This window comes from Bacillus rossius, chromosome 15 (genome assembly GCF_032445375.1).
Source record: "Bacillus rossius redtenbacheri isolate Brsri chromosome 15, Brsri_v3, whole genome shotgun sequence".
In the NCBI taxonomy this organism is placed as follows: Eukaryota; Metazoa; Arthropoda; class Insecta; order Phasmatodea; family Bacillidae; genus Bacillus; species Bacillus rossius.
In genome coordinates, this window is record NC_086342.1 from 48,244,195 (window position 1) to 48,269,699 (window position 25,505).

The 25,505-nt window shown below is 41.2% G+C and overlaps 1 protein-coding gene across 1 annotated transcript in view; it reads left to right on the top strand.

The window, feature by feature from the left end:
• Positions 1-25,505, top strand: part of LOC134539276 (homeobox protein CHOX-CAD) — a 188,014-nt gene that overhangs the window by 146,890 nt on the left and 15,619 nt on the right. The window contains exon 3 of the mRNA XM_063381099.1: positions 22,184-22,329. Coding sequence (XP_063237169.1) covers positions 22,184-22,329 — 146 coding nt within the window. The remainder of the gene's footprint in view (positions 1-22,183; positions 22,330-25,505) is intronic.

The following is a 25,505-nucleotide window of genomic DNA, read 5'->3' on the forward strand; positions in this document are numbered from 1 at the left end:
ACCTCAAAGTGTTAAAAATTCAAACAGAAAAAAAAACGTGCTTCGCAACTCTTCAAGCACATAATCCTATTCTGTTTCTTACCTTTGGCTCGAGTACACTTAAAGAGATAATTTTTTCATAAAATAAAACTTTCTTCTTTTAATCTCCTTATAAGAAACTTCCAGAGAATTTTTAAAAGGGTTCAGACCTATCGTTTTTTATTTTATTTATTCATACTCAATAACATATATTCAGCTCTTATTAGCTTCGGAGATATGATTTTTAATCGCAACACCATCTTTTCACCTCATTACGTTTTATACTTCGTAATGATATCGACTTAAGTGTTTTTATGCTAGTAAAACACTTTATCGGAAATATTTAATTGATTTCCCTTTAGGTGCTAGTTTTCGCATTATTCCAGAAAAAACAAAACCACCAGCAAACAAACAAATTTTTAAAAAGTTAATTTTTTGAGCTCTAAATAATTAAATGTTTATTGTAAGTTTTTAATAAATAAAATTTTTTACCCCAAAGATTTTATTAGTAACTACACGTTACACATTATAAACTGGTTAATTTTAATAAATACTTAGGCCTATTAATTACGTATATGCCAATAATGACGTTAATATTAATTACACTACTAGATTTCCAAGCAATTCAGAAAATATGTATTTTATCTTGTGTGAGACTTACAATAAATTAAGTGCACGTGTATTGTAGATATACGTCTTACAAAATACTTCATACGAAATACGTTTTCTGAAATTCTTACCTAAGATTTGAATCAAATCAAAGATAAGAACGTAACAACGTTAATGCGCGAGTCTCTCTCAACACGTAATAATTATTGTGATAAATTTGGTTACTAAGGCCGAGAAGACACTGATGGACTCCTCTGGGTATACAGTGTTTAAATAGATCAGTATAAACGGCTGGAGTGATTTTATGATACTTTTATCACTTTTATTGCAATATTGCCGCAATAAACGAACAGAGTTCACACACAGCAAACAGTAACATATTACGCTGCTTTCCTTCTAAGATAATATTTCTCTGCTTGCTTGTAAATCAGACCATACGCAGGTAAAATCTTTGTAGTCCGTATTGATATATGGGCGCCTGCAAATGTCTTCTGGGGAGTTGTAGGCCTCATTTCACAGCATTCAGCGCAGTTATACTCCTGTTTTGCGTGGTTACACTGCTGTACTTAATTTGGTGTTGTTGAGTTAGTGATAAAAGTAAACCTTTTGTTATTTTACCTAGCTATTTACCCGCACAAATGAGTACCTACTGAGCAGTAGTCATGAAAAGCACGCTTCAAAATGATTTATCACTTACATTGTAAGTTTTTGTAAATAGTACAGAAATATTAATGTAAAAATACAGATATATATTTTTTTAATTTTGTACATTTACTGTATAACTAACAACAAATAAAGGTGTTCGTAGTAATACTGATTTCAGATTCTTACTTGGACATTTATCATTGGTGTTGTCCCAGTACATCAAATACAGTTATTTTTAAACCGTTACCTGTATGGCTTTCCAATTTTAACTGCGCACATTAATAAGCATAACAAAACCAAAATTAAGTTCAATTATTGAATATTAATTTGTTTCATTGTTAAAAAATTTTATGCTTGAATGAAACATCAATAAAATAATTAAAGTATGCGTTAATTTTCGGAAGAAATACTGAGTATTTTCTCAAATAACGTATTTAATATATGCAAAAATAACCATAGGTATTTACCTATTGTACAAAATTACAATATATTTATTGTAGTATTACAAACTGCTTCCTGGCAATTGGTTTCTTAAGAATCTTTTGTAAATATACAGTAAATGTTCTTCTGTGCAGACTTCTGAAGTGAAAATAACATCTCTGCGACTCAAGCCGACTGCAAGAACACGAGCAAGTATAGTTTAATATATTACACTCAACATTAATTAAAATAAAACAAAAATATCATTATTTCTGGGGGGGAAAAATTACAATTGACGCGCAGGAAATTTTTTATGAATCTGAACGGAAATTACTGTGACGCGATTTGCTTTTTCTGTCAAAAGAGGATTCACGAATTCTCTTCGCTTTATTTATTGCTGGAGACCTGAAAAAAATTCGCGAATTCAATCGGCGAGGCTTAAATTCAACCACACTTGCCTTTAAAGGTGCTCTTTCTATTGGCCTGCTGTTCACCTGGACGAGTCGCAAGTCAGCAGCCAATGAACTGGCGTTATTAGGTGACTGTGTAGCCTGTCCTGAATGTCTCAGAAACCGCAAATTTTTCCTGTCCGTATTTATTTGAGTCCAGGTACAGAACCCGTGCTAGGCTACGGCAGACTGCAGGTAGAACACTCACACTGCTCGTTATATATGCCCTTCCTCGTGGGTACGCTACTGTCGTTGCCAAAGCCGTTCCCAAGGTTACGCAAAAGGCATCAGTAGGGACAGGCAATTTTCGCGAAAAGATTTCGAGACTAGTCGCACCTGTGTTTTCGTACCATGTGCGTCTCTGCCTGAGGACGGGAGCAGATAGCAGTTCCCGAACCGTCGCTAGTTTCTGTTTTAGAAAACTGTTGTGTTTGTTTCATATTTTCGTTTGGTCATGTTTTTGTCTCATTTTGACTGTTGTGCTGAATTTTTTTGGGTTCAATATTTTTGTGCTGTCATCATTTGAGGGTGGTTTTTCGTTCTCTTCTGTTTTTGGAAAACTATTATGTTTGTTTCGTCTTTTCGTTTTGCTGTGTTTTTGTCTCGTTTCAACTGTTGTGCTGTTTTTTTTTTAGTTCGGTAATTTTTGTGCTGTCATTATTTGTGGGGGTTTTTTCGTTCTGTTAGTCCATTTTTCTTTGTTTTTCTTTGTTTGTTGACCATATTTCTGTTGTGGAATATTGTGTGGTATGTCCAAAAGCTTGCATCAAGTCATGCACTCCCATTGCACAGCTCTTTCAAAGAAAATATGAGACTAGTTGAAATTCAAACACTGTTGTATCGTCTGTGTTTCGTGATTGGGTGTGTTTCTTTCAGTTACGTGTCAGTAGTATGTGAATGTATGTCCGGAAACAGGATGCAGGTAGTGGATTGAAGATTGTCGGTCCGCCATATTTGATTGTGTCGTCACGGCGGTCATCTTGGATGAGCGTAACGGGACATAGCGTAACGGGACACCGCGTAACTGGACATAACGTAACGGTACAAGTAGATCACGGCAGCCATCTTGGATCCGCCATTTTGGATGACGTCATTGTGTTCTCGAACATTCCGGCGATGTGTTTTCCGCCATATTGGATGATGACGTCACCGTTGCAATTTCCGTTACGGACGCCATCTTTAACTTTTTTATTTATTATCCGATTTTAACGAATTTTTTTTAAAAATTTATAAAAAAATCCAATAATAAAATTTTAATCAATTATTAATAAAAAATGTACTTTTACGACATGGAGCTCGGAGTCCTCGGTTCGAACCCGACGAGTGCAAAAAAAATAAAAATGGCGACCGATCCTTCCTCAATGGTGACTGCAGACAGACTGACTCCCACCACTTTTTTTAAAGCATATATATCGTCACCTAGTATGACGTCATGTACGCCATCTTGAAATTTGGACGCCATCTTGAAAATCTTTATTTATTATCCGATTTTAATGAAAAAAATTCCAAAATTCATCAAAAAATTAACGTATTTGAATTCTGTTTGATTATATCGATGTACGTCCTTGGTTCGATTCCCGGCGAGAGTAAACGGTCGATCCTTCCTCCATGAAAGCTACCTAGACTGATCTACCACCAACAATACCAAGGTATATATCGTCAACTGGTATGACATCATGTCCGCCATCTTGTCTTCATCCGCTGGAGACAACCATCTTGTTTTCGTCTGCTATAGTGTGCCGATAACATGTAGTATAATTATCTGGTCACCATACTATTGTCCTCAACTGTTGACACTGAACATTGACCTTGAACTTTGACCTTTACCTTGAACTTTGACCTTGAACTTTGACCTTGACCTTGAACTTTGACCTTGAACTTTGACCTTGACCTTGAACGTTGACCTTGAAATTTGACCTTGACCTTGAAATTTGACTTTGACCTTGACCTTGAAATTCGACCTTGACTTTGAAATTTGACCTTGACCTTGAAATTTGACATTGACCTTGAAATTTGACCTTGACCTTGAACTTTGACCTTGACCTTGACTTTGAAATTTGACCTTGACCTTGAAATTTGACATTGACCTTGAAATTTGACCTTGACCTTGAAATTTGGCCTTGACCTTGAAATTAGACATTGTCCTTGAAATTTGACTTTGTCCTTGTCGACCATCATGGATCCGACATTTTATGTTCAGTACAGGCTACCAGGAGCTACCACCGCTGGAGTACGCCATCTTGTGTGTGTACTTGTATTATAGAGTACATTTCCATCTGGATAATTTTATTCTAACCCGATACAGTGCAGTAATCATTTATTATTGCTGTGACACCCGCCATCTTGTCATTTGGCCGCCATCTTGAAAATCCGTAATTATTTAGCTAGAAATTCGGGAAAAGTTCCAAAATTCATTAAATAAATTTGTAATCTATATACAGATTGATTAGATCGAATAAGGTCCTTGGTTCGATCTCTGGCCGATACAAAACAACTTTAATTTTAAAAAATACCACAAAAGCGACAGGTTTGAGAAAATAAAAACACCGCAAGTTCTTTTAAAAACTTTTATTACACAAATTCAGTACACTACTACAAGTACAAAAAAAACACTGACAAATTACCAAAGCCTTTTGGATACCTCGATTCAAACAGTCTTCTTGTTGTATGGTACTACAATTGTGTATTACATAATCACGTAATTTCAAGTTTTTGATCTTCTCACAGTACGTGCAGTCGGGTGATGGAACACCGCTGGATGCACCTTCCTTCATCAATGCCACTGGAACTGTTGACAACCATTGTAACACTGCTGACATGTTAACTTCTGAAGCCGTTGAGGCCTGCTCTGCAGAAGATGTTGCACGCGTCGAAATCTCCCGCTGTGCTGAGAGAGCAGGTGTAGCTGTAGACATCGTTGTCATCGTGCTCTGCACTGATGATGGTAGACCTTCGATCCAGGTTGGTATATATAGTGGTAATGATGCCATCGAGTTCTCAAGAATAGCTAGATACTGTTCTATAAATCAAGTCTAACTATCCGATCCGTTCATTACCGCAGCCAGAGACGGACTGAAGTCCATATCACCAGGGTCTCACTTATATAGACTCATCAGTCGGTACAACACATGAGTCAAAACAAGATCCATGTTCATTATACGTCTCGGAGCATTTTTTATAATGAAGATGTAAGCTATCAAGACGTGAAATTAGTTTTTTGCACTTATTGCACTGAAATTGTATTCTTTTAACATTATTAGAACAACTGCTTCTTTCATGTCTGCGAGCATTTGAGGTGATAGTAAATGATGCGTCACAGTATTTGCACTGACGCAATGTATGCTCTTCATTAGTTGAAGAATCCATTGCCGACGATGAAACTTCGGATGATGGTGGTATCACATCTGTTGAAATCTCTTCCAATGTTGACGCCGTCGTTGCCAACGGGATCTGCACCTTCTCCATCGTAGCTGTCGTCAAGGTTCCCGTAGACGATGGTACAACCTCCGAGTTCGACGTTAAAGACGGTAAAGATGCCATCGAGGTCTCAAGAACAGCTAATTGACACGACTTATGCACCAGAAGAAACAAACTAGGTGATCCTTACACCGCCGACGTCAGTAACAAACTGAGCGTCCTGCTGTCTAGGACTCGCTTATATACATGCACCGTATGGAATAATACGCTAGTCAAATCAAGAGCCATTTACAATAATACTGAAGTCAAATCTACAAATTAAAAAAGAGGATCATTTGATCGAAAAAAATATCGATCTCTCCAATATACGCGAGGCTCCAAGAGCTACAATTCACGTCATCAGATCCATCTACATTTTGCTCCTATGCTTCAATTTACCATTAGCTGCAAGTGCTCCAACAGCTCCATCAGCTTCAACACGTAATGTACGCAATGTACGCGCAATACATGCAATTTACACGCAATAAATGTAATGATTACACAGTACACACAGGAAACGGAACGTACACACAGTACACACAGGAAACGGAACGTACACACAGTACACACAGGAAACGGAACGTACACACAGTACACACACACAGGAAACGGAACGTACACACAGTACACACAGGAAACGGAACGTACACACAGTACACACACAGGAAACGGAACGTACACACAGTACACACACAGGAAACGGAACGTACACACAGTACACACAGGAAACGGAACGTACACACAGTACACACAGGAAACCGCAATGTACGCGCAATACATGCAATTTACACGCAATAAATGTAATGATTACACAGTACACACAGGAAACGAAACGTACACACAGTACACACAGGAAACGGAACGTACACACAGAACACACACAACAACCGGAACGTACACACAGTACACACACAGGAAACGGAACGTACACACAGTACACACAGGAAACGGAACGTACACACAGTACACACACAGGAAACGGAACGTACACACAGTACACACACAGGAAACGGAACGTACACACAGTACACACAGGAAACGGAACGTACACACAGTACACACAGGAAACTGAACGTACACACAGGAAACTGAACGTACACACAGGAAACTAAACGTACACACAGTACACACAGGAAACGGAACGTACACACAGTACACACAGTAAACGGAACGTACACACAGTACACACAGAAAACGGAACGTACACACAGTACACACAGAAAACGGAACGTACACACAGTGCACACAGGAAACTGAACGTACACACAGTACACACAGGAAACGGAACGTACACACAGTACACACAGGAAACGGAACGTACACACAGTACACACAGGAAACGGACCATACACACAGTACACACAGGAAACGGAACGTACACACAGGAAACGGAACGTACACACAGTACACACAGGAAACGTAATAATCACACATACAGTAGCAGAAATTATCGAATTAAATGTAACTCCAAATAAAATGACATGTCTCATTAGACAAAAAAAATCCATGCAGAGAGCGGTTTCTCAGAATAGTCAGAAACACTTGAAGAAACCACAGGAATGATTGCAAGAACACGGGAAAACCCATCAAAATATTGTCAAGAATAATCAGGAGCACACGGAGAAAACCATCAAAATATTGACAAGAATATTCAGGAACACTCGGAGAAATCCATCAGATGTCTAGTTAGGTATAATCAGAAGCACCCGGAGAAAACCACCATAATATTGTCAAGAATAATCAGGAGCACACGGAGAAAACCACCATAATATTAACAATAATAATCGGAAGCGCACGGAGAAAACCACCATAATATCGACAAGAATAATCGGAAGCACACAGAGAAAACCACCACAAGTTTCTTTGATATCATTAAAATACAAAAAAATAAAAATTAATAAAAAATATAAAAAAAACGAAAAAAATTCAAACATTCTGGCTTGTACCAGAACTCTATCTTGCTTAACAATGAGAAGTTCACAAGCTAGCAGAATGTTTGAATTTTTTTCGTTTTTTTTTATTTTTTATTAATTTTTATTTTTTTGTATTTTAATGATATCAAAGAAACTTGTGGTGGTTTTCTCTGTGTGCTTCCGATTATTCTTGTCAATATTATGGTGGTTTTCTCCGTGCGCTTCCGATTATTATTGTTAATATTATGGTGGTTTTCTCCGTGTGCTCCTGATTATTCTTGACAATATTATGGTGGTTTTCTCCGGGTGCTTCTGATTATACCTAACTAGACATCTGATGGATTTCTCCGAGTGTTCCTGAATATTCTTTTCAATATTTTGATGGTTTTCTCCGTGTGCTCCTGATTATTCTTGACAATATTTTGATGGGTTTTCCCGAGTTCTTGCAATCATTCCTGTGGTTTCTTCAAGTGTTTCTGACTATTCTGAGAAACCGCTCTCTGCATGGATTTTTTTTGTCTAATGAGACATGTCATTTTATTTGGAGTTACATTTAATTCGATAATTTCTGCTACTGTATGTGTGATCATTACGTTTCCTGTGTGTACTGTGTGTACGTTCCGTTTCCTGTGAGTACGTTCCATTTCCTGTGTGTACTGTGTGTATGGTCCGTTTCCTGTGTGTACTGTGTGTACGTTCCGTTTCCTGTGTGTACTGTGTGTACGTTCCGTTTCCTGTGTGTACTGTGTGTACGTTCAGTTTCCTGTGTGCACTGTGTGTACGTTCCGTTTTCTGTGTGTACTGTGTGTACGTTCCGTTTTCTGTGTGTACTGTGTGTACGTTCCGTTTCCTGTGTGTGTACTGTGTGTACGTTCCGTTTCCTGTGTGTACTGTGTGTACGTTCCGTTTCCTGTGTGTGTACTGTGTGTACGTTCCGTTTCCTGTGTGTACTGTGTGTACGTTCCGTTTCCTGTGTGTACTGTGTGTACGTTCCGTTTCCTGTGTGTGTACTGTGTGTACGTTCCGTTTCCTGTGTGTGTACTGTGTGTACGTTCCGTTTCCTGTGTGTACTGTGTGTACGTTCCGTTTCCTGTGTGTGTACTGTGTGTACGTTCCGGTTGTTGTGTGTGTTCTGTGTGTACGTTCCGTTTCCTGTGTGTACTGTGTGTACGTTTCGTTTCCTGTGTGTACTGTGTAATCATTACATTTATTGCGTGTAAATTGCATGTATTGCGCGTACATTGCGGTTTCCTGTGTGTACTGTGTGTACGTTCCGTTTCCTGTGTGTACTGTGTGTACGTTCCGTTTCCTGTGTGTGTACTGTGTGTACGTTCCGTTTCCTGTGTGTGTACTGTGTGTACGTTCCGTTTCCTGTGTGTACTGTGTGTACGTTCCGTTTCCTGTGTGTGTGTACTGTGTGTACGTTCCGTTTCCTGTGTGTACTGTGTGTACGTTCCGTTTCCTGTGTGTACTGTGTGTACGTTCCGTTTCCTGTGTGTACTGTGTAATCATTACATTTATTGTGTGTAAATTGCATGTATTGCGCGTACATTGCGTACATTACGTGTTGAAGCTGATGGAGCTGTTGGAGCACTTGCAGCTAATGGTAAATTGAAGCATAGGAGCAAAATGTAGATGGATCTGATGACGTGAATTGTAGCTCTTGGAGCCTGGCGTATATTGGAGAGATCGATATTTTTTTCGATCAAATGATCCTCTTTTTTAATTTGTAGATTTGACTTCAGTATTATTGTAAATGGCTCTTGATTTGACTAGCGTATTATTCCATACGGTGCATGTATATAAGCGAGTCCTAGACAGCAGGACGCTCAGTTTGTTACTGACGTCGGCGGTGTAAGGATCACCTAGTTTGTTTCTTCTGGTGCATAAGTCGTGTCAATTAGCTGTTCTTGAGACCTCGATGGCATCTTTACCGTCTTTAACGTCGAACTCGGAGGTTGTACCATCGTCTACGGGAACCTTGACGACAGCTACGATGGAGAAGGTGCAGATCACGTTGGCAACGACGGCGTCAACATTGGAAGAGATTTCAACAGATGTGATACCACCATCATCCGAAGTTTCATCGTCGGCAATGGATTCTTCAACTAATGAAGAGCATACATTGCGTCAGTGCAAATACTGTGACGCATCATTTACTATCACCTCAAATGCTCGCAGACATGAAAGAAGCAGTTGTTCTAATAATGTTAAAAGAATACAATTTCAGTGCAATAAGTGCAAAAAACTAATTTCACGTCTTGATAGCTTACATCTTCATTATAAAAAATGCTCCGAGACGTATAATGAACATGGATCTTGTTTTGACTCATGTGTTGTACCGACTGATGAGTCTATATAAGTGAGACCCTGGTGATATGGACTTCAGTCCGTCTCTGGCTGCGGTAATGAACGGATCGGATAGTTAGACTTGATTTATAGAACAGTATCTAGCTATTCTTGAGAACTCGATGGCATCATTACCACTATATATACCAACCTGGATCGAAGGTCTACCATCATCAGTGCAGAGCACGATGACAACGATGTCTACAGCAGTAGTATGTAAATGTATGTCAGAGATCTGGGTTCTGGGTGTGGAGCCGAGAGCCGGCTCCGCCATCTTGAATTGTGACGTCACGACGGCAAAAATTCCTCAAAATTCCTCAAAAATGACTCAAAATGACTCAAAAATTCCCGTTTTGAGGAAAAATTTCCCGTTTTCGAGGGAAAAATTCCCGTTTCGAGGGAAAATTAGGATTTCGAAATACCACAAATGTCTTTTGCCTTAGAAAGAACACAAATTCCTAAAATAGGCTTAAGCATCCTTAACTCAAGCCTCAGTTAAGCCATTTCTAGGAATAAGGATATCATGGCGGCCATCTTGGATTCTGACGCCACGGCGGCCATCATGGACGAGCGTAACGTGTCAATGTGCGTAACGTGTCACTTTTTCGTGCGTGCAGCCGGCGTAACGGGACACAGCGTAACGGGACATAACGTAACGGGTCAAGTATATCACGGCGGCCATCTTGGATTTGCCATTTTGGATGACGTAATTGTGTGTTCTCGAAAATTCCGGTGATGTGATTGCCGCCATATTGGATGATGACGTCATCGTTGCAATTTCCGTTACGGCCGCCATCTTTAAATTTATTATCCGATTTTAATGAATTTTTTTTTTAAAATTATAAAAAATTCAAATAATAAAATTTTAATGTAAAATATTTAAAAAATAAACTTTTACGACACGGAGTTCGGAGTCCTTGGTTCGAACCCGGTGAGGACAAAAAAAATGGCGACCGATCCTTCCCTCACAGTGACTGCTGGCAGACTGACTCCCACCACTTTTTTCATAGCATATATATCATCCGGCAGTATGACGTCATGTACGCCATCGTGAAATTTGGACGCCATCTTGAAAATCTTTATTTATTATCCGATTTTAATGAAAAAAATTCCAAAATTCATCAAAAAATTAACGTATTTGAATTCTGTTTGATTATATCGATGTACGTCCTTGGTTCGATTCCCGGCGAGAGTAAACGGTCGATCCTTCCTCCATGAAAGCTACCTAGACTAATCTACCACCACCAGTACCAAGGTATATATCATCAACTGGTATGACATCATGTCCGCCATCTTGTCTTCATCCGCTGGAGACCACCATCTTGTTTTCGTCAGCTAGAGTGTGCCGATACCATGTAGTATAATTATCTGGTCACTATACTTGTGTCCTCAACTGTTGACATTGAACATTGACCTTGAACTTTGACCTTGACATTGAAATTTTACCTTGACCTTGACCTTGAACTTTGACCTTGACCTTGAAATTTGGCCTTGACCTTGTGAAATTTGACTTTGTCCTGGAAATTTGACTTTGTCCTTGTCGACCATCATGGATCCGACATTTTATGTTCAGTACATGCTACCAGAGGATACCACCTGCTGGAGTACGCCATCTTGTGTGTGTACTTGTATTATAGAGTACATTTCCATCTGGATAATTTTATTCTAACCCGCTACAGTGCAGTAATAATTTATTATGGAGGTGCCCTCCGCCATCTTGAAATTCGGCCGCCATCTTGAAATCATGTAATAATGTAGCTAGAAAAGCGGGAAAAAATCCAAAATTCATTAAATAATCACTCATTAATTTACATATTGATTCGATCGATTCCCGTCCTCGGTTCGATCCCTGGCCGATACAAAACAACTTTAATTAAAAAATACTAAAAAAGTGTTAGGTTTAGAGAAAATAAAAACACCGCAAGTTCTTTTAAAAAAAATTTATTACATAAATTCAATACACTACTACAAGTACAAAAAAAACACTGACAAATTACCAAAGCCTTTTGGATTCCTCGATTCAAACAGTTTTTTCTTGTACGGACTAAGCCTTTTTACATGACTTTAAATGTCTATCCGATCCGTTCATCACCACAGCCAGAGACGGACTGAAGTTCATAGCACTTATATATAGTCTCATTAGCCGGTACAACACATGAGTCAAATCAATAACCATGTTCATTATACTTCTCGGAGCATTTTTTATAATGACGATGTAAGCTGTCGAGACGTGAAATTAGTTTATTACATTTTATGCACTGAAATTGTATTCTTTGAACATTATAAGAACAACCGCTTCTTTCATGTCTGCGAGCATTTGAGGTGATAGTAAATGATGCACCACAGTATTTGCACTGATGCGAAGTACGCTCTTCATTAATTGAAGTATTCAATGCTGATGAAACTTCAGCTGATGGTGGAACAGCACATATCGAAGTCTCCTCCAGTGTAGTCAGAGACGTTGCCAACGGGATCTGCTCCAACATCGTCGGCGCCGACGTCATGGTTCCCGTAGTCGATGGTACATCCTCCATCGAGTACGACGTTAAAGTCGGTAAAGATGCCATCGAAGTCTCAAGAACAAGCAATTACACGTCTTATGCACCAGAAGAAACAAACTAGGTGATCCGTACACCGTCGACGGCAGTAACAAACTGAGCGTCCTGCTGTCTAGGACTCGTTTATATACATTAACCGGTTTTAATAATACGCTAGTCAAATCAAGAACATTTTACTAAAATACTAGAGTCAAAACAACATTAAAAAAATAGAAGCACCATCAAAAAAAAAGTAAGCACACTTGGAAGCACCTTCAAAAAAGGAAAAACAATAGGAAGCACCGACTACGAAAAGGCAGCACATTTGGAAGCACCGACAACAAAAAGACAGCACATTTGGCAGCACCGACAACGAAAAGGCAGCACATTTGGCAGCACCGACAACGAAAAGGCAGCACATTTGGAAGCACCGACAACGCAAAGGCAGCACATTTGGAAGCACCGACTACGAAAAGGCAGCACATTTGGAAGCACCGCCTACGAAAAGGCAGCACATTTGGAAGCACCGACTACGAAAAGGCAGCACATTTGGAAACACCGACAACGAAAAGACAGCACATTTGGCAGCACCGACAACGAAAAGGCAGCACATTTGGAAGCACCGACTACGAAAAGGCAGCACATTTGGCAGCACCGACAACGAAAAGACAGCACATTTGGAAGCACCGACTACTAAAAGGCAGCACATTTGGAAGCACCGACAACGAAAAGGCAGCACATTTGGAAGCACCGACAACGAAAAGGCAGCACATTTGGAAGCACCGACAACGAAAAGGCAGCACATTTGGAAGCACCATCATCGAAAAGACAGCACATTTGGAAGCTCCATCAACTAAAAAAAGGCAACAAGGAAGCACAAGTTACGAGATCTAAGTCTTAGTTAGAAATCAGAATACAAGAAATAAAAACATTAAATTCTTATAATTTAAATTATTTATTTTATTGCTTTATATTATACAAATGCAAGTAAAACAAGCCATTATTGTATGTAGCCAGCATTCCTCAGTTCCTTGAGTATGAAGGATATTTCTTTGATGCACGAATAGTTTCCTGCACAAAGCGAACCATGTAGAAGTCTTAGCCGGTCAACCAATATGTTTGGATCTTTCCATGATGTGTAATCAATCTCTTCTACCACCATCTTCCTTGCACCTTTATAAATATTATGATCTCTGGTGTCATCCGTTTTACCACTAACCTCAGGGTAACTTTCATGTTTGAGATGGTGATCATCACAAGCTTGATCAGATTTATTTAATATATCACGTCGTTTCCACCGTTTCGGTCTCAGGACACCGCCACATTCTTCGATCTTGGCAGCTTTAGGTGCTTCATCATAGTCTATGTCTTTGTCAACAACCTCAGAGTCACTGTAACAATCACCGTAGAAGGAATCGTCTTCACCCAATTTACCGTAATAATTCGATGTTGATGATGTTGAAGTGTCTTCATCGTCTTCATGGTTCCTTTTTAGGAGTCCATAATTTTTACAAAGTAGGAAAGATCTACTTGAATTCGGCTGGAATATATTCTCACTTTTCACGTTAAGGATTCTTCCATTGTCTTCATTCTTCCGATCTCGACAAAGAACTTAAATTTAAGAAGGTTGATGATTTACGGAAGAATAAAGACAATGGAAGAATCCTTAACGTGAAAAGTGAGAATATATTCCAGCCGAATTCAAGTAGATCTTTCCTACTTTGTAAAAATTATGGACTCCTAAAAAGGAAGCATGAAGACGATGAAGACACTTCAACATCATCAACATCGAATTATTACGGTAAATTGGGTGAAGACGATTCCTTCTACGGTGAATGTTACAGTGACTCTGAGGTTGTTGACAAAGACATAGACTATGATGAAGCACCTAAAGCTGCCAAGATCGAAGAATGTGGCGGTGTCCTGAGACCGAAACGGTGGAAACGACGTGATATATTAAATAAATCTGATCAAGCTTGTGATGATCACCGTCTCAAACATGAAAGTTACCCTGCGGTTGGTGGTAAAACGGATGACACCAGAGATCATAATATTTATAAAGGTGCAAGGAAGATGGTGGTAGAAGAGATTGATTACACATCATGGAAAGATCCAAACATATTGGTTGACCGGCTAAGACTTCTACATGGTTCGCTTTGTGCAGGAAACTATTCGTGCATCAAAGAAATATCCTTCATACTCAAGGAACTGAGGAATGCTGGCTACATACAATAATGGCTTGTTTTACTTGCATTTGTATAATATAAAGCAATAAAATAAATAATTTAAATTATAAGAATTTAATGTTTTTATTTCTTGTATTCTGATTTCTAACTAAGACTTAGATCTCGTAACTTGTGCTTCCTTGTTGCCTTTTTTTAGTTGATGGAGCTTCCAAATGTGCTGTCTTTTCGATGATGGTGCTTCCAAATGTGCTGCCTTTTCGTTGTCGGTGCTTCCAAATGTGCTGCCTTTTCGTTGTCGGTGCTTCCAAATGTGCTGCCTTTTCGTTGTCGGTGCTTCCAAATGTGCTGCCTTTTCGTAGTCGGTGCTTCCAAATGTGCTGTCTTTTCGTTGTCGGTGCTGCCAAATGTGCTGCCTTTTCGTAGTCGGTGCTTCCAAATGTGCTGCCTTTTCGTTGTCGGTGCTGCCAAATGTGCTGTCTTTTCGTTGTCGGTGTTTCCAAATGTGCTGCCTTTTCGTAGTCGGTGCTTCCAAATGTGCTGCCTTTTCGTAGGCGGTGCTTCCAAATGTGCTGCCTTTTCGTAGTCGGTGCTTCCAAATGTGCTGCCTTTGCGTTGTCGGTGCTTCCAAATGTGCTGCCTTTTCGTTGTCGGTGCTGCCAAATGTGCTGTCTTTTCGTTGTCGGTGCTTCCAAATGTGCTGCCTTTTCGTAGTCGGTGCTTCCTATTGTTTTTCCTTTTTTGAAGGTGCTTCCAAGTGTGCTTACTTTTTTTTTGATGGTGCTTCTATTTTTTTAATGTTGTTTTGACTCTAGTATTTTAGTAAAATGTTCTTGATTTGACTAGCGTATTATTAAAACCGGTTAATGTATATAAACGAGTCCTAGACAGCAGGACGCTCAGTTTGTTACTGCCGTCGACGGTGTACGGATCACCTAGTTTGTTTCTTCTGGTGCATAAGACGTGTAATTGCTTGTTCTTGAGACTTCGATGGCATCTTTACCGACTTTAACGTCGTACTCGATGGAGGATGTACCATCGACTACGGGAACCATGACGTCGGCGCCGACGATGTTGGAGCAGATCCCGTTGGCAACGTCTCTGACTACACTGGAGGAGACTTCGATATGTGCTGTTCCACCATCAGCTGAAGTTTCATCAGCATTGAATACTTCAATTAATGAAGAGCGTACTTCGCATCAGTGCAAATACTGTGGTGCATCATTTACTATCACCTCAAATGCTCGCAGACATGAAAGAAGCAGTTGTTCTTATAATGTTCAAAGAATACAATTTCAGTGCATAAAATGTAATAAACGAATTTCACGTCTCGACAGCTTACATCGTCATTATAAAAAATGCTCCGAGAAGTATAATGAACATGGTTATTGATTTGACTCATGTGTTGTACCGGCTAATGAGACTATATATAAGTGCTATGAACTTCAGTCCGTCTCTGGCTGTGGTGATGAACGGATCGGATAGACATTTAAAGTCATGTAAAAAGGCTTAGTCCGTACAATAAGAAGACTGTTTGAATCGAGGAATCCAAAAGGCTTTGGTAATTTGTCAGTGTTTTTTTTGTACTTGTAGTAGTGTATTGAATTTATGTAATAAAATTTTTTTAAAAGAACTTGCGGTGTTTTTATTTTCTCTAAACCTAACACTTTTTTAGTATTTTTTTAATTAAAGTTGTTTTGTATCGGCCAGGGATCGAACCGAGGACGGGAATCGATCGAATCAATATGTAAATTAATGAGTGATTATTTAATGAATTTTGGATTTTTTCCCGCTTTTCTAGCTACATTATTACATGATTTCAAGATGGCGGCCGAATTTCAAGATGGCGGAGGGCACCTCCATAATAAATTATTACTGCACTGTAGCGGGTTAGAATAAAATTATCCAGATGGAAATGTACTCTATAATACAAGTACACACACAAGATGGCGTACTCCAGCAGGTGGTATCCTCTGGTAGCATGTACTGAACATAAAATGTCGGATCCATGATGGTCGACAAGGACAAAGTCAAATTTCCAGGACAAAGTCAAATTTCACAAGGTCAAGGCCAAATTTCAAGGTCAAGGTCAAAGTTCAAGGTCAAGGTCAAATTTCAAGGTCAAGGTAAAATTTCAATGTCAAGGTCAAAGTTCAAGGTCAATGTTCAATGTCAACAGTTGAGGACACAAGTATAGTGACCAGATAATTATACTACATGGTATCGGCACACTCTAGCTGACGAAAACAAGATGGTGGTCTCCAGCGGATGAAGACAAGATGGCGGACATGATGTCATACCAGTTGATGATATATACCTTGGTACTGGTGGTGGTAGATTAGTCTAGGTAGCTTTCATGGAGGAAGGATCGACCGTTTACTCTCGCCGGGTAATCGAACCAAGGACGTACATCGATATAATCAAACAGAATTCAAATACGTTAATTTTTTGATGAATTTTGGAATTTTTTTCATTAAAATCGGATAATAAATAAAGATTTTCAAGATGGCGTCCAAATTTCACGATGGCGTACATGACGTCATACTGCCGGATGATATATATGCTATGAAAAAAGTGGTGGGAGTCAGTCTGCCAGCAGTCACTGTGAGGGAAGGATCGGTCGCCATTTTTTTTGTCCTCACCGGGTTCGAACCAAGGACTCCGAACTCCGTGTCGTAAAAGTTTATTTTTTAAATATTTTACATTAAAATTTTATTATTTGAATTTTTTTTATAATTTTTAAAAAAAATTCATTAAAATCGGATAATAAATTTAAAGATGGCGGCCGTAACGGAAATTGCAACGATGACGTCATCATCCAATATGGCGGCAATCACATCACCGGAATTTTCGAGAACACACAATTACGTCATCCAAAATGGCAAATCCAAGATGGCCGCCGTGATATACTTGACCCGTTACGTTATGTCCCGTTACGCTGTGTCCCGTTACGCCGGCTGCACGGACGAAAATGTGACACGTTACGCACATTGACACGTTACGCTCGTCCAAGATGGCCGCCGTGGCGTCAGAATCCAAGATGGCCGCCATGATATCCTTATTCCTAGAAATGGCTTAACTGAGGCTTGAGTTAAGGATGCTTAAGCCTATTTTAGGAATTTGTGTTCTTTCTAAGGCAAAAGACATTTGTGGTATTTCGAAATCCTAATTTTCCCTCGAAACGGGAATTTTTCCCTCGAAAACGGGAAATTTTTCCTCAAAACGGGAATTTTTGAGTCATTTTGAGTCATTTTTGAGGAATTTTGAGGAATTTTTGCCGTCGTGACGTCACAATCCAAGATGGCGGAGCCGGCTCTCGGCTCCACACCCAGAACCCAGATCTCGGACATACATTTACATACTACTTACAGCTACACCTGCTCTCTCAGCACAGCGGGAGATTTCGACGCGTGCAACATCTTCTGCAGAGCAGGCCTCAACGGCTTCAGAAGTTAACATGTCAGCAGTGTTACAATGGTTGTCAACAGTTCCAGTGGCATTGATGAAGGAAGGTGCATCCAGCGGTGTTCCATCACCCGACTGCACGTACTGTGAGAAGATCAAAAACTTGATATTACGTGATTATGTAATACACAATTGTAGTACCATACAACAAGAAGACTGTTTGAATCGAGGTATCCAAAAGGCTTTGGTAATTTGTCAGTGTTTTTTTTGTACTTGTAGTAGTGTACTGAATTAGTGTAATAAAAGTTTTTAAAAGAACTTGCGGTGTTTTTATTTTCTCAAACCTGTCGCTTTTGTGGTATTTTTTAAAATTAAAGTTGTTTTGTATCGGCCAGGGATCGAACCAAGGACCTTATTCGATCTAATCAATCTGTATATAGATTACAAATTTATTTAATGAATTTTGGAACTTTTCCCGAATTTCTAGCTAAATAATTACGGATTTTCAAGATGGCGGCCAAATGACAAGATGGCGGGTGTCACAGCAATAATAAATGATTACTGCACTGTATCGGGTTAGAATAAAATTATCCAGATGGAAATGTACTCTATAATACAAGTACACACACAAGATGGCGTACTCCAGCGGTGGTAGCTCCTGGTAGCCTGTACTGAACATAAAATGTCGGATCCATGATGGTCGACAAGGACAAAGTCATATTTCAAGGACAATGTCTAATTTCAAGGTCAAGGCCAAATTTCAAGGTCAAGGTCAAATTTCAAGGTCAATGTCAAATTTCAAGGTCAAGGTCAAATTTCAAGGTCAAGGTCAAATTTCAAGGTCAGGGCAAAGTTCAAGGTCAAGGTCAAATTTCAAGGTCAATGTCAAATTTCAATGTCAAGGTCAAATTTCAAAGTCAAGGTCAAATTTCAAGGTCAAGGTCAAAGTTCAAGGTCAAGGTCAAATTTCAAGGTCAAGGTCAAATTTCAAAGTCAAGGTCAACGTTCAAGGTCAAGGTCAAAGTTCAAGGTCAAGGTCAAAGTTCAAGGTCAAGGTCAAAGTTCAAGGTCAAAGTTCAAGGTAAAGGTCAAAGTTCAAGGTCAATGTTCAGTGTCAACAGTTGAGGACAATAGTATGGTGACCAGATAATTATACTACATGTTATCGGCACACTCTAGCAGACGAAAACAAGATGGTTGTCTCCAGCGGATGAAGACAAGATGGCGGACATGATGTCATACCAGTTGACGATATATACCTTGGTATTGTTGGTGGTAGATCAGTCTAGGTAGCTTTCATGGAGGAAGGATCGACCGTTTACTCTTGCCGGGAATCGAACCAAGGACGTACATCGATATAATCAAACAGAATTCAAATACGTTAATTTTTTGATGAATTTTGGAATTTTTTTCATTAAAATCGGATAATAAATAAAGATTTTCAAGATGGCGTCCAAATTTCAAGATGGCGTACATGACGTCATACTAGGTGACGATATATATGCTTTAAAAAAAGTGGTGGGAGTCAGTCTGTCTGCAGTCACCATTGAGGAAGGATCGGTCGCCATTTTTATTTTTTTTTGCACTCGTCGGGTTCGAACCGAGGACTCCGAGCTCCATGTCGTAAAAGTACATTTTTTATTAATAATTTATTAAAATTTTATTATTGGATTTTTTTTATAAATTTTAAAAAAAATTCGTTAAAATCGGATAATAAATAAAAAAGTTAAAGATGGCGTCCGTAACGGAAATTGCAACGGTGACGTCATCATCCAATATGGCGGAAAACACATCGCCGGAATGTTCGAGAACACAATGACGTCATCCAAAATGGCGGATCCAAGATGGCTGCCGTGATCTACTTGTCCCGTTACGTTATGTCATGTTACGCGGTGTCCCGTTACGGTATGTCCCGTTACGCTCATCCAAGATGACCGCCGTGACGACACAATCAAATATGGCGGACCGACAATCTTCAATCCACTACCTGCATCCTGTTTCCGGACATACATTCACATACTACTCGTGTCTACTGCCAGGACACCAATCACAGTAGTTCAGTGCGTAATCATACGCGTCCCGAGTGGCTCAGTAAAATAAGGCAACGACTCTTCTCTCAGACGGTCGCCAATCACAAGAGAGAAGGCGCTGTTGAGGGTATACCTTGTTGCAGTCTAATGGGTGTTCAGATCTTTTCGCGAAAAATACCTGCCCCTAGGCATCAGTAGGAACAGGCATTTTTCGCGGGGAAAAAAAAATCCGAACGCCCAATAGACTGCAAAATGGTGTACCCGCACCTGTGGTTTCTTCCTTGTAATTGGCGGCCATCTGCCAGAGAAGTCGTCGCCGTATTTGACCGGAGCCACTCAGGACGCGTTTGCTTGCGCACTGAATCACTGTGATTGGTTACGAAACGATCGACATAAATCGGGAAAAGAAACTCACCCAATCTCGGAACATGTTTTAACATTCAATTGGTCTCGGAATATTTTCGCGAAATATGCATGCCCCTAGGCATCAGCAATGCAAAAGCCCGTTGCCATGGAGACGAAGAAAGCGTCAAAAATGCAACGGCGCGCCACCTATTGTACGTTCATGGTACTGTGCCAGAAAATTTCGGGAAAGTGCCAACAGCACAAAGATTCAATTCAGTCAGATGAATTATTTATTTTGCTTACATACCAAAAATGTTTTTAACACCTATTATTAGAGACCGGATAAATTCGCAGGTTCATTTCGCGATAGGCTAGAATCCAAATACATTTTCCTGTTTTTGGGCACAGTAATTGGGCCACGTTTCATCTGGAGGATTTTGTAGCGATAAAAAACCTTCAACAAAAGAAGTATCGAATCAGGAGCATCCCAGTTGACAGGTGTCACGAATCAGTAGCCAATGAGCGAGTGTGATTTACTCAGTACATATATGATCGTGTAGTCTATCCCAGAGGTAATTGAAACAGCGACATTTTACTGTCTCTACCTATTATTTAAATTATGAAAAAAGGAACAGCAATGAAACACTTTCTGTTGACTATCCGATAACTACTTGCGCGCCACCTATTGTAATTTAATGGTACTATGTCACAACCCAGAATACAAGCAAATCCGAACAATGGCCACGAATTCCTGCGTTATTGTACTAGTAATTCGCTTTGTAGTGGTTTATAAAAAAATTATGTCTATGGTATTAAAGTAGTGTCACAACATATTTTATGTTGAATAAAACATTTATTTTTTAATACCAGTAATTTATTTTCTCTTTTTATATGATAATGGCAGTTACATAATTTTATATATATATATGAATTAATTGTGTTCTATAAGTATTGTCCATTGCAGACCTACAAGGAAATCCATTTTGGTTTACACAGAGAACGGAGATCTTCAAGCAAGCTAATTAGTTTTTTGTATTGCGAGACTAATTTCTAGTAACTTATCTATTTCCAAATATGTACCCCAGTAAGCTGCAAGTATACTATGCTAATTTTTTCATGTATTGAGTTATTTTGTTTTTGGTAGGGACATGTTTTCTACGTGTGCATTAGTGATTGTTACCATGTTAGTGAATTATATTAATGACAGTGACTATCATAAACGACTAAGACAAAGCCTATTGGCGGGAGTATGCATACTGCAGTGACTTTTGCTTTTTCATTATTTTATTCATTTTAAAAAAGGGTTCTTGTTTCTAGTGGATGTATAACAATTTATTTTCTGGGAACTAATTATTGGGTCCAGGTTAAAATGTATGTAATTAAAATAACTTTAGATCAATTATGAATTAATTACAAATATATATACTTTTTTGATGTTATGTGGTATCATGTTATGAGTTTGTAGAATGGTGTGGCTTGTCGCGTGATAAAGATTTTGTAAGATTGAGATTTGGTGGTTAACGTGAGGTTGGTATGTCTTGTGGTGTGGTTGTGCAGTAAGGATGGCATGTTTTGAAGCGTGGTGAGGTGGTTATCCTGAGGTGGAAGTGTGCCGTGTGCGGTGTCATGCGGCATGGTTGTCGTGTGGTGATGCTGGCATGTTTCGTGGTGTCCGTGGTTGTCCTGAGGTGGGAGCGTGGCGTGTAAGGTGGCCATGCGACATGGTTGTCGTGCTGAGGTGGGAGTGTGTCGTGCTGAAGTGGGAGTGTGACGAGGTAAGGTGGTCGGAGCGAGCTAACGGGAGTGCAGCTTCCCTTGACGCAGGCAAGACGCGGACCAAGGACAAGTACCGGGTGGTGTACAGCGACCACCAGAGACTGGAGCTGGAGAAGGAGTTCCACTACAGTCGCTACATCACCATCCGGCGCAAGGCGGAGCTGGCGGCCAACCTGGGTCTCTCCGAGCGGCAGGTACACCGTCCACCTCTAACACTCTTGCTCCAGACCTAGCACCTCCTCCCCCTTAACAACCTGGCTCTAGGCCTAGTAACCTCTACCCCTTAACACCCTGGCTCTAGGCCTAGCAACCTCTACCCCTTAACACCCTGGCTCTAGACCTAGCAACCTCTACCCCTTAACATCCGGGCTCTAGGCCTAGCAACCTCTACCCCTAACATCCTGGCTCTAGACCTAGCAACCTCTACCCCTAACATCCTGGCTCTAGACCTAGCAACCTCTACCCCTTAACATCCTGGCTCTAGGCCTAGCAACCTCTACCCCTTAACATCCTGGCTCTAGGCCTAGCAACCTCTACCCCTTAACATCCTGGCTCTAGGCCTAGCAACCTCTACCCCTTAACATCCTGGCTCTAGGCCTAGCAACCTCTACCCCTTTACATCCTAGCTCTAGACCTTGCAACCTCTACCCCTTAACACCCTGGCTCTAGACCTAGCAACCTCTACCCCTTAACATCCTGGCTCTAGGCCTAGCAACCTCTACCCCTTAACATCCTCGCTCTAGGCCTAGCAACCTCTACCCCTTTACATCCTGGCTCTAGACCTTGCAACCTCTACCCCTTAACACCCTGGCTCTAGACCTAGCAACCTCTACCCCTTAACATCCTGGCTCTAGGCCTAGCAACCTCTACCCCTTAACATCCTGGCTCTAGGCCTAGCAACCTCTACCCCTTTACATCCTGGCTCTAGACCTTGCAACCTCTACCCCTTAACACCCTGGCTCTAGGCCTAGCAAACTCTACCCCTTAACATCCTGGCTCTAGGCCTAGCAACCTCTACCCCTTAACATCCTGGCCCTAAACATTGCAACGTTTACCCCTTAACACCCTGGCTCTATACCTAGCAACCTCTACCCCTTAACATCCTGGCTCTAGGCCTAGCAACCTCTACCCCTTAACATCCTGGCACTAGACCTAGCAACCTCTACCTCTTAACATCCTGGTCCTGGACCTAGCAACCTCTACCCCTTAACATCCTGGCTCTAGGCCTAGCAACCTCTACCCCTTAACATCCTGGCTCTAGGCCTAGACACCTCTACCCCTTAATATCCTGGCACTAAACCTAGCAACCTCTACCCCTTAACATCCTGGCTCTAGGCCTAGCAACCTCTACCCCTTAACATCCTGGCTCTAGGCCTAGCAACCTCTACCCCTTAACATCCTGGCCCTAGACCTAGCAACCTCTACCCCTTAACATCCTGGCCCTAGACCTTGCAACCTCTACCCCTTAACATCCTGGCTCTAGGCCTAGCAACCTCTACCCCTTAACAATCTGGCACTAGGCCTAGTAACCTCTACCCCTTAACATCCTTGCTTTTGGCCTAGCAACCTCTACCCCTTAACACCCTGGCTCTAGGCCTAGTAACCTCAACCCCTTAACATCCTGGCCCTAGGCTTAGCAACCTCAACTCTTAACACACTGGCTCTAGACCAAGCAACCTCAACTTATAACATCCTGGCCCTAGACCTAGCAACCTCTACCCCTTAACATCCTGGCCCTAGACCTAGCAACCTCTACCCCTTAACATCGTGGCTCTAGGCCTAGCAACCTCTACCCCTTAACATCCTGGCTCTAGGCCTAGACACCTCTACCCCTTAACATCCTTGCCCTAAACCTAGCAACCTCTACGCCTTAACATCCTGGCTCTAGGCCTAGCAACCTCTACCCCTTAACATCCTAGCTCTAGGCCTAGCAACCTCTACCCCTTAACATCCTGGCCCTAGACCTAGCAACCTCTACCCCTTAACATCCTGGCCCTAGACCTTGCAACCTCTACCCCTTACATCCTGGCCCTAAACCTAGCAACCTCTACCCCTTAACATCCTGGCCCTAGACCTAGCAACCTCTACCCCTTAACATCCTGGCTCTAGGCCTAGCAACCTCTACCCCTTAACACCCTGGCTCTAGGCTTAGCAACCTCAACTCTTAACACATTGGCTCTAGACCAAGCAACCTCAACTCTTAACATCCTGGCCCTAGACCTAGCAATCTCTACCCCTTAACATCCTGGCCCTAGACCTAGCAACCTCTACCCCTTAACATCCTGGCCCTAGACCTAGCAACCTCTACCCCTTAACATCCTGGCCCTAGACCTTGCAACCTCTACCCCTTAACATCCTTGCTCTAGGCCTAGCAACCTCTACCCCTTAACATCCTGGCCCTAGACCTAGCAACCTCTACCCCTTAACATCCTGGCCCTAGACTTTGCAACCTCTACCCCTTACATCCTGGCCCTAGACCTAGCAACCTCTACCCCTTAACATCCTGGCCCTAGACCTAGCAACCTCTACCCCTTAACATCCTGGCTCTAGGCCTAGCAACCTCTACCTCTTAACACCCTGGCTCTAGGCCTAGCAACCCTACCCCTTAACATCCTGGCCCTAGACTTTGCAACCTCCACCCCTTAACATCCTGGCCCTAGGCCTAGCAACCTCAACCCTTAACATCTGGCTCTAGACCTAGCAACCTCAACTCTTAACATCCTGGCCCTAGACCTAGCAACCTCTACCCCTTAACATCCTGGCCCTAGGCATAGCAACCTCAACCCCTTAACATATTGGCCCTAGACCTTGCAACCTCTACCCCTTAACATCCTTGCTCTAGGCCTAGCAACCTCTACCCCTTAACACCCTGGCCCTAGACCTAGCAACTTCTACCCCTTAACATCCTGGCCCTAGACCTTGCAACCTCTACCCCTTACATCCTGGCCCTAGACCTAGCAACCTCTACCCCTTAACATCCTGGCCCTAGACCTAGCAACCTCTACCCCTTAACATCCTGGCTCTAGGCCTAGCAACCTCTACCCCTTAACACCCTGGCTCTAGGCCTAGCAACCCTACCCCTTAACATCCTGGCCCTAGACTTTGCAACCTCCACCCCTTAACATCCTGGCCCTAGGCCTAGCAACCTCAACCCTTAACATCTGGCTCTAGACCTAGCAACCTCAACTCTTAACATCCTGGCCCTAGACCTAGCAATCTCTACCCCTTAACATCCTGGCCCTAGGCATAGCAACCTCAACCCTTAACACACTGGCTCTAGACCTAGCAACCTCTACCCCTTAACATCCTGGCCCTAGACCTAGCAACCTCTACCCCTTAACATCCTGGCCCTAGACCTAGCAACCTCTAC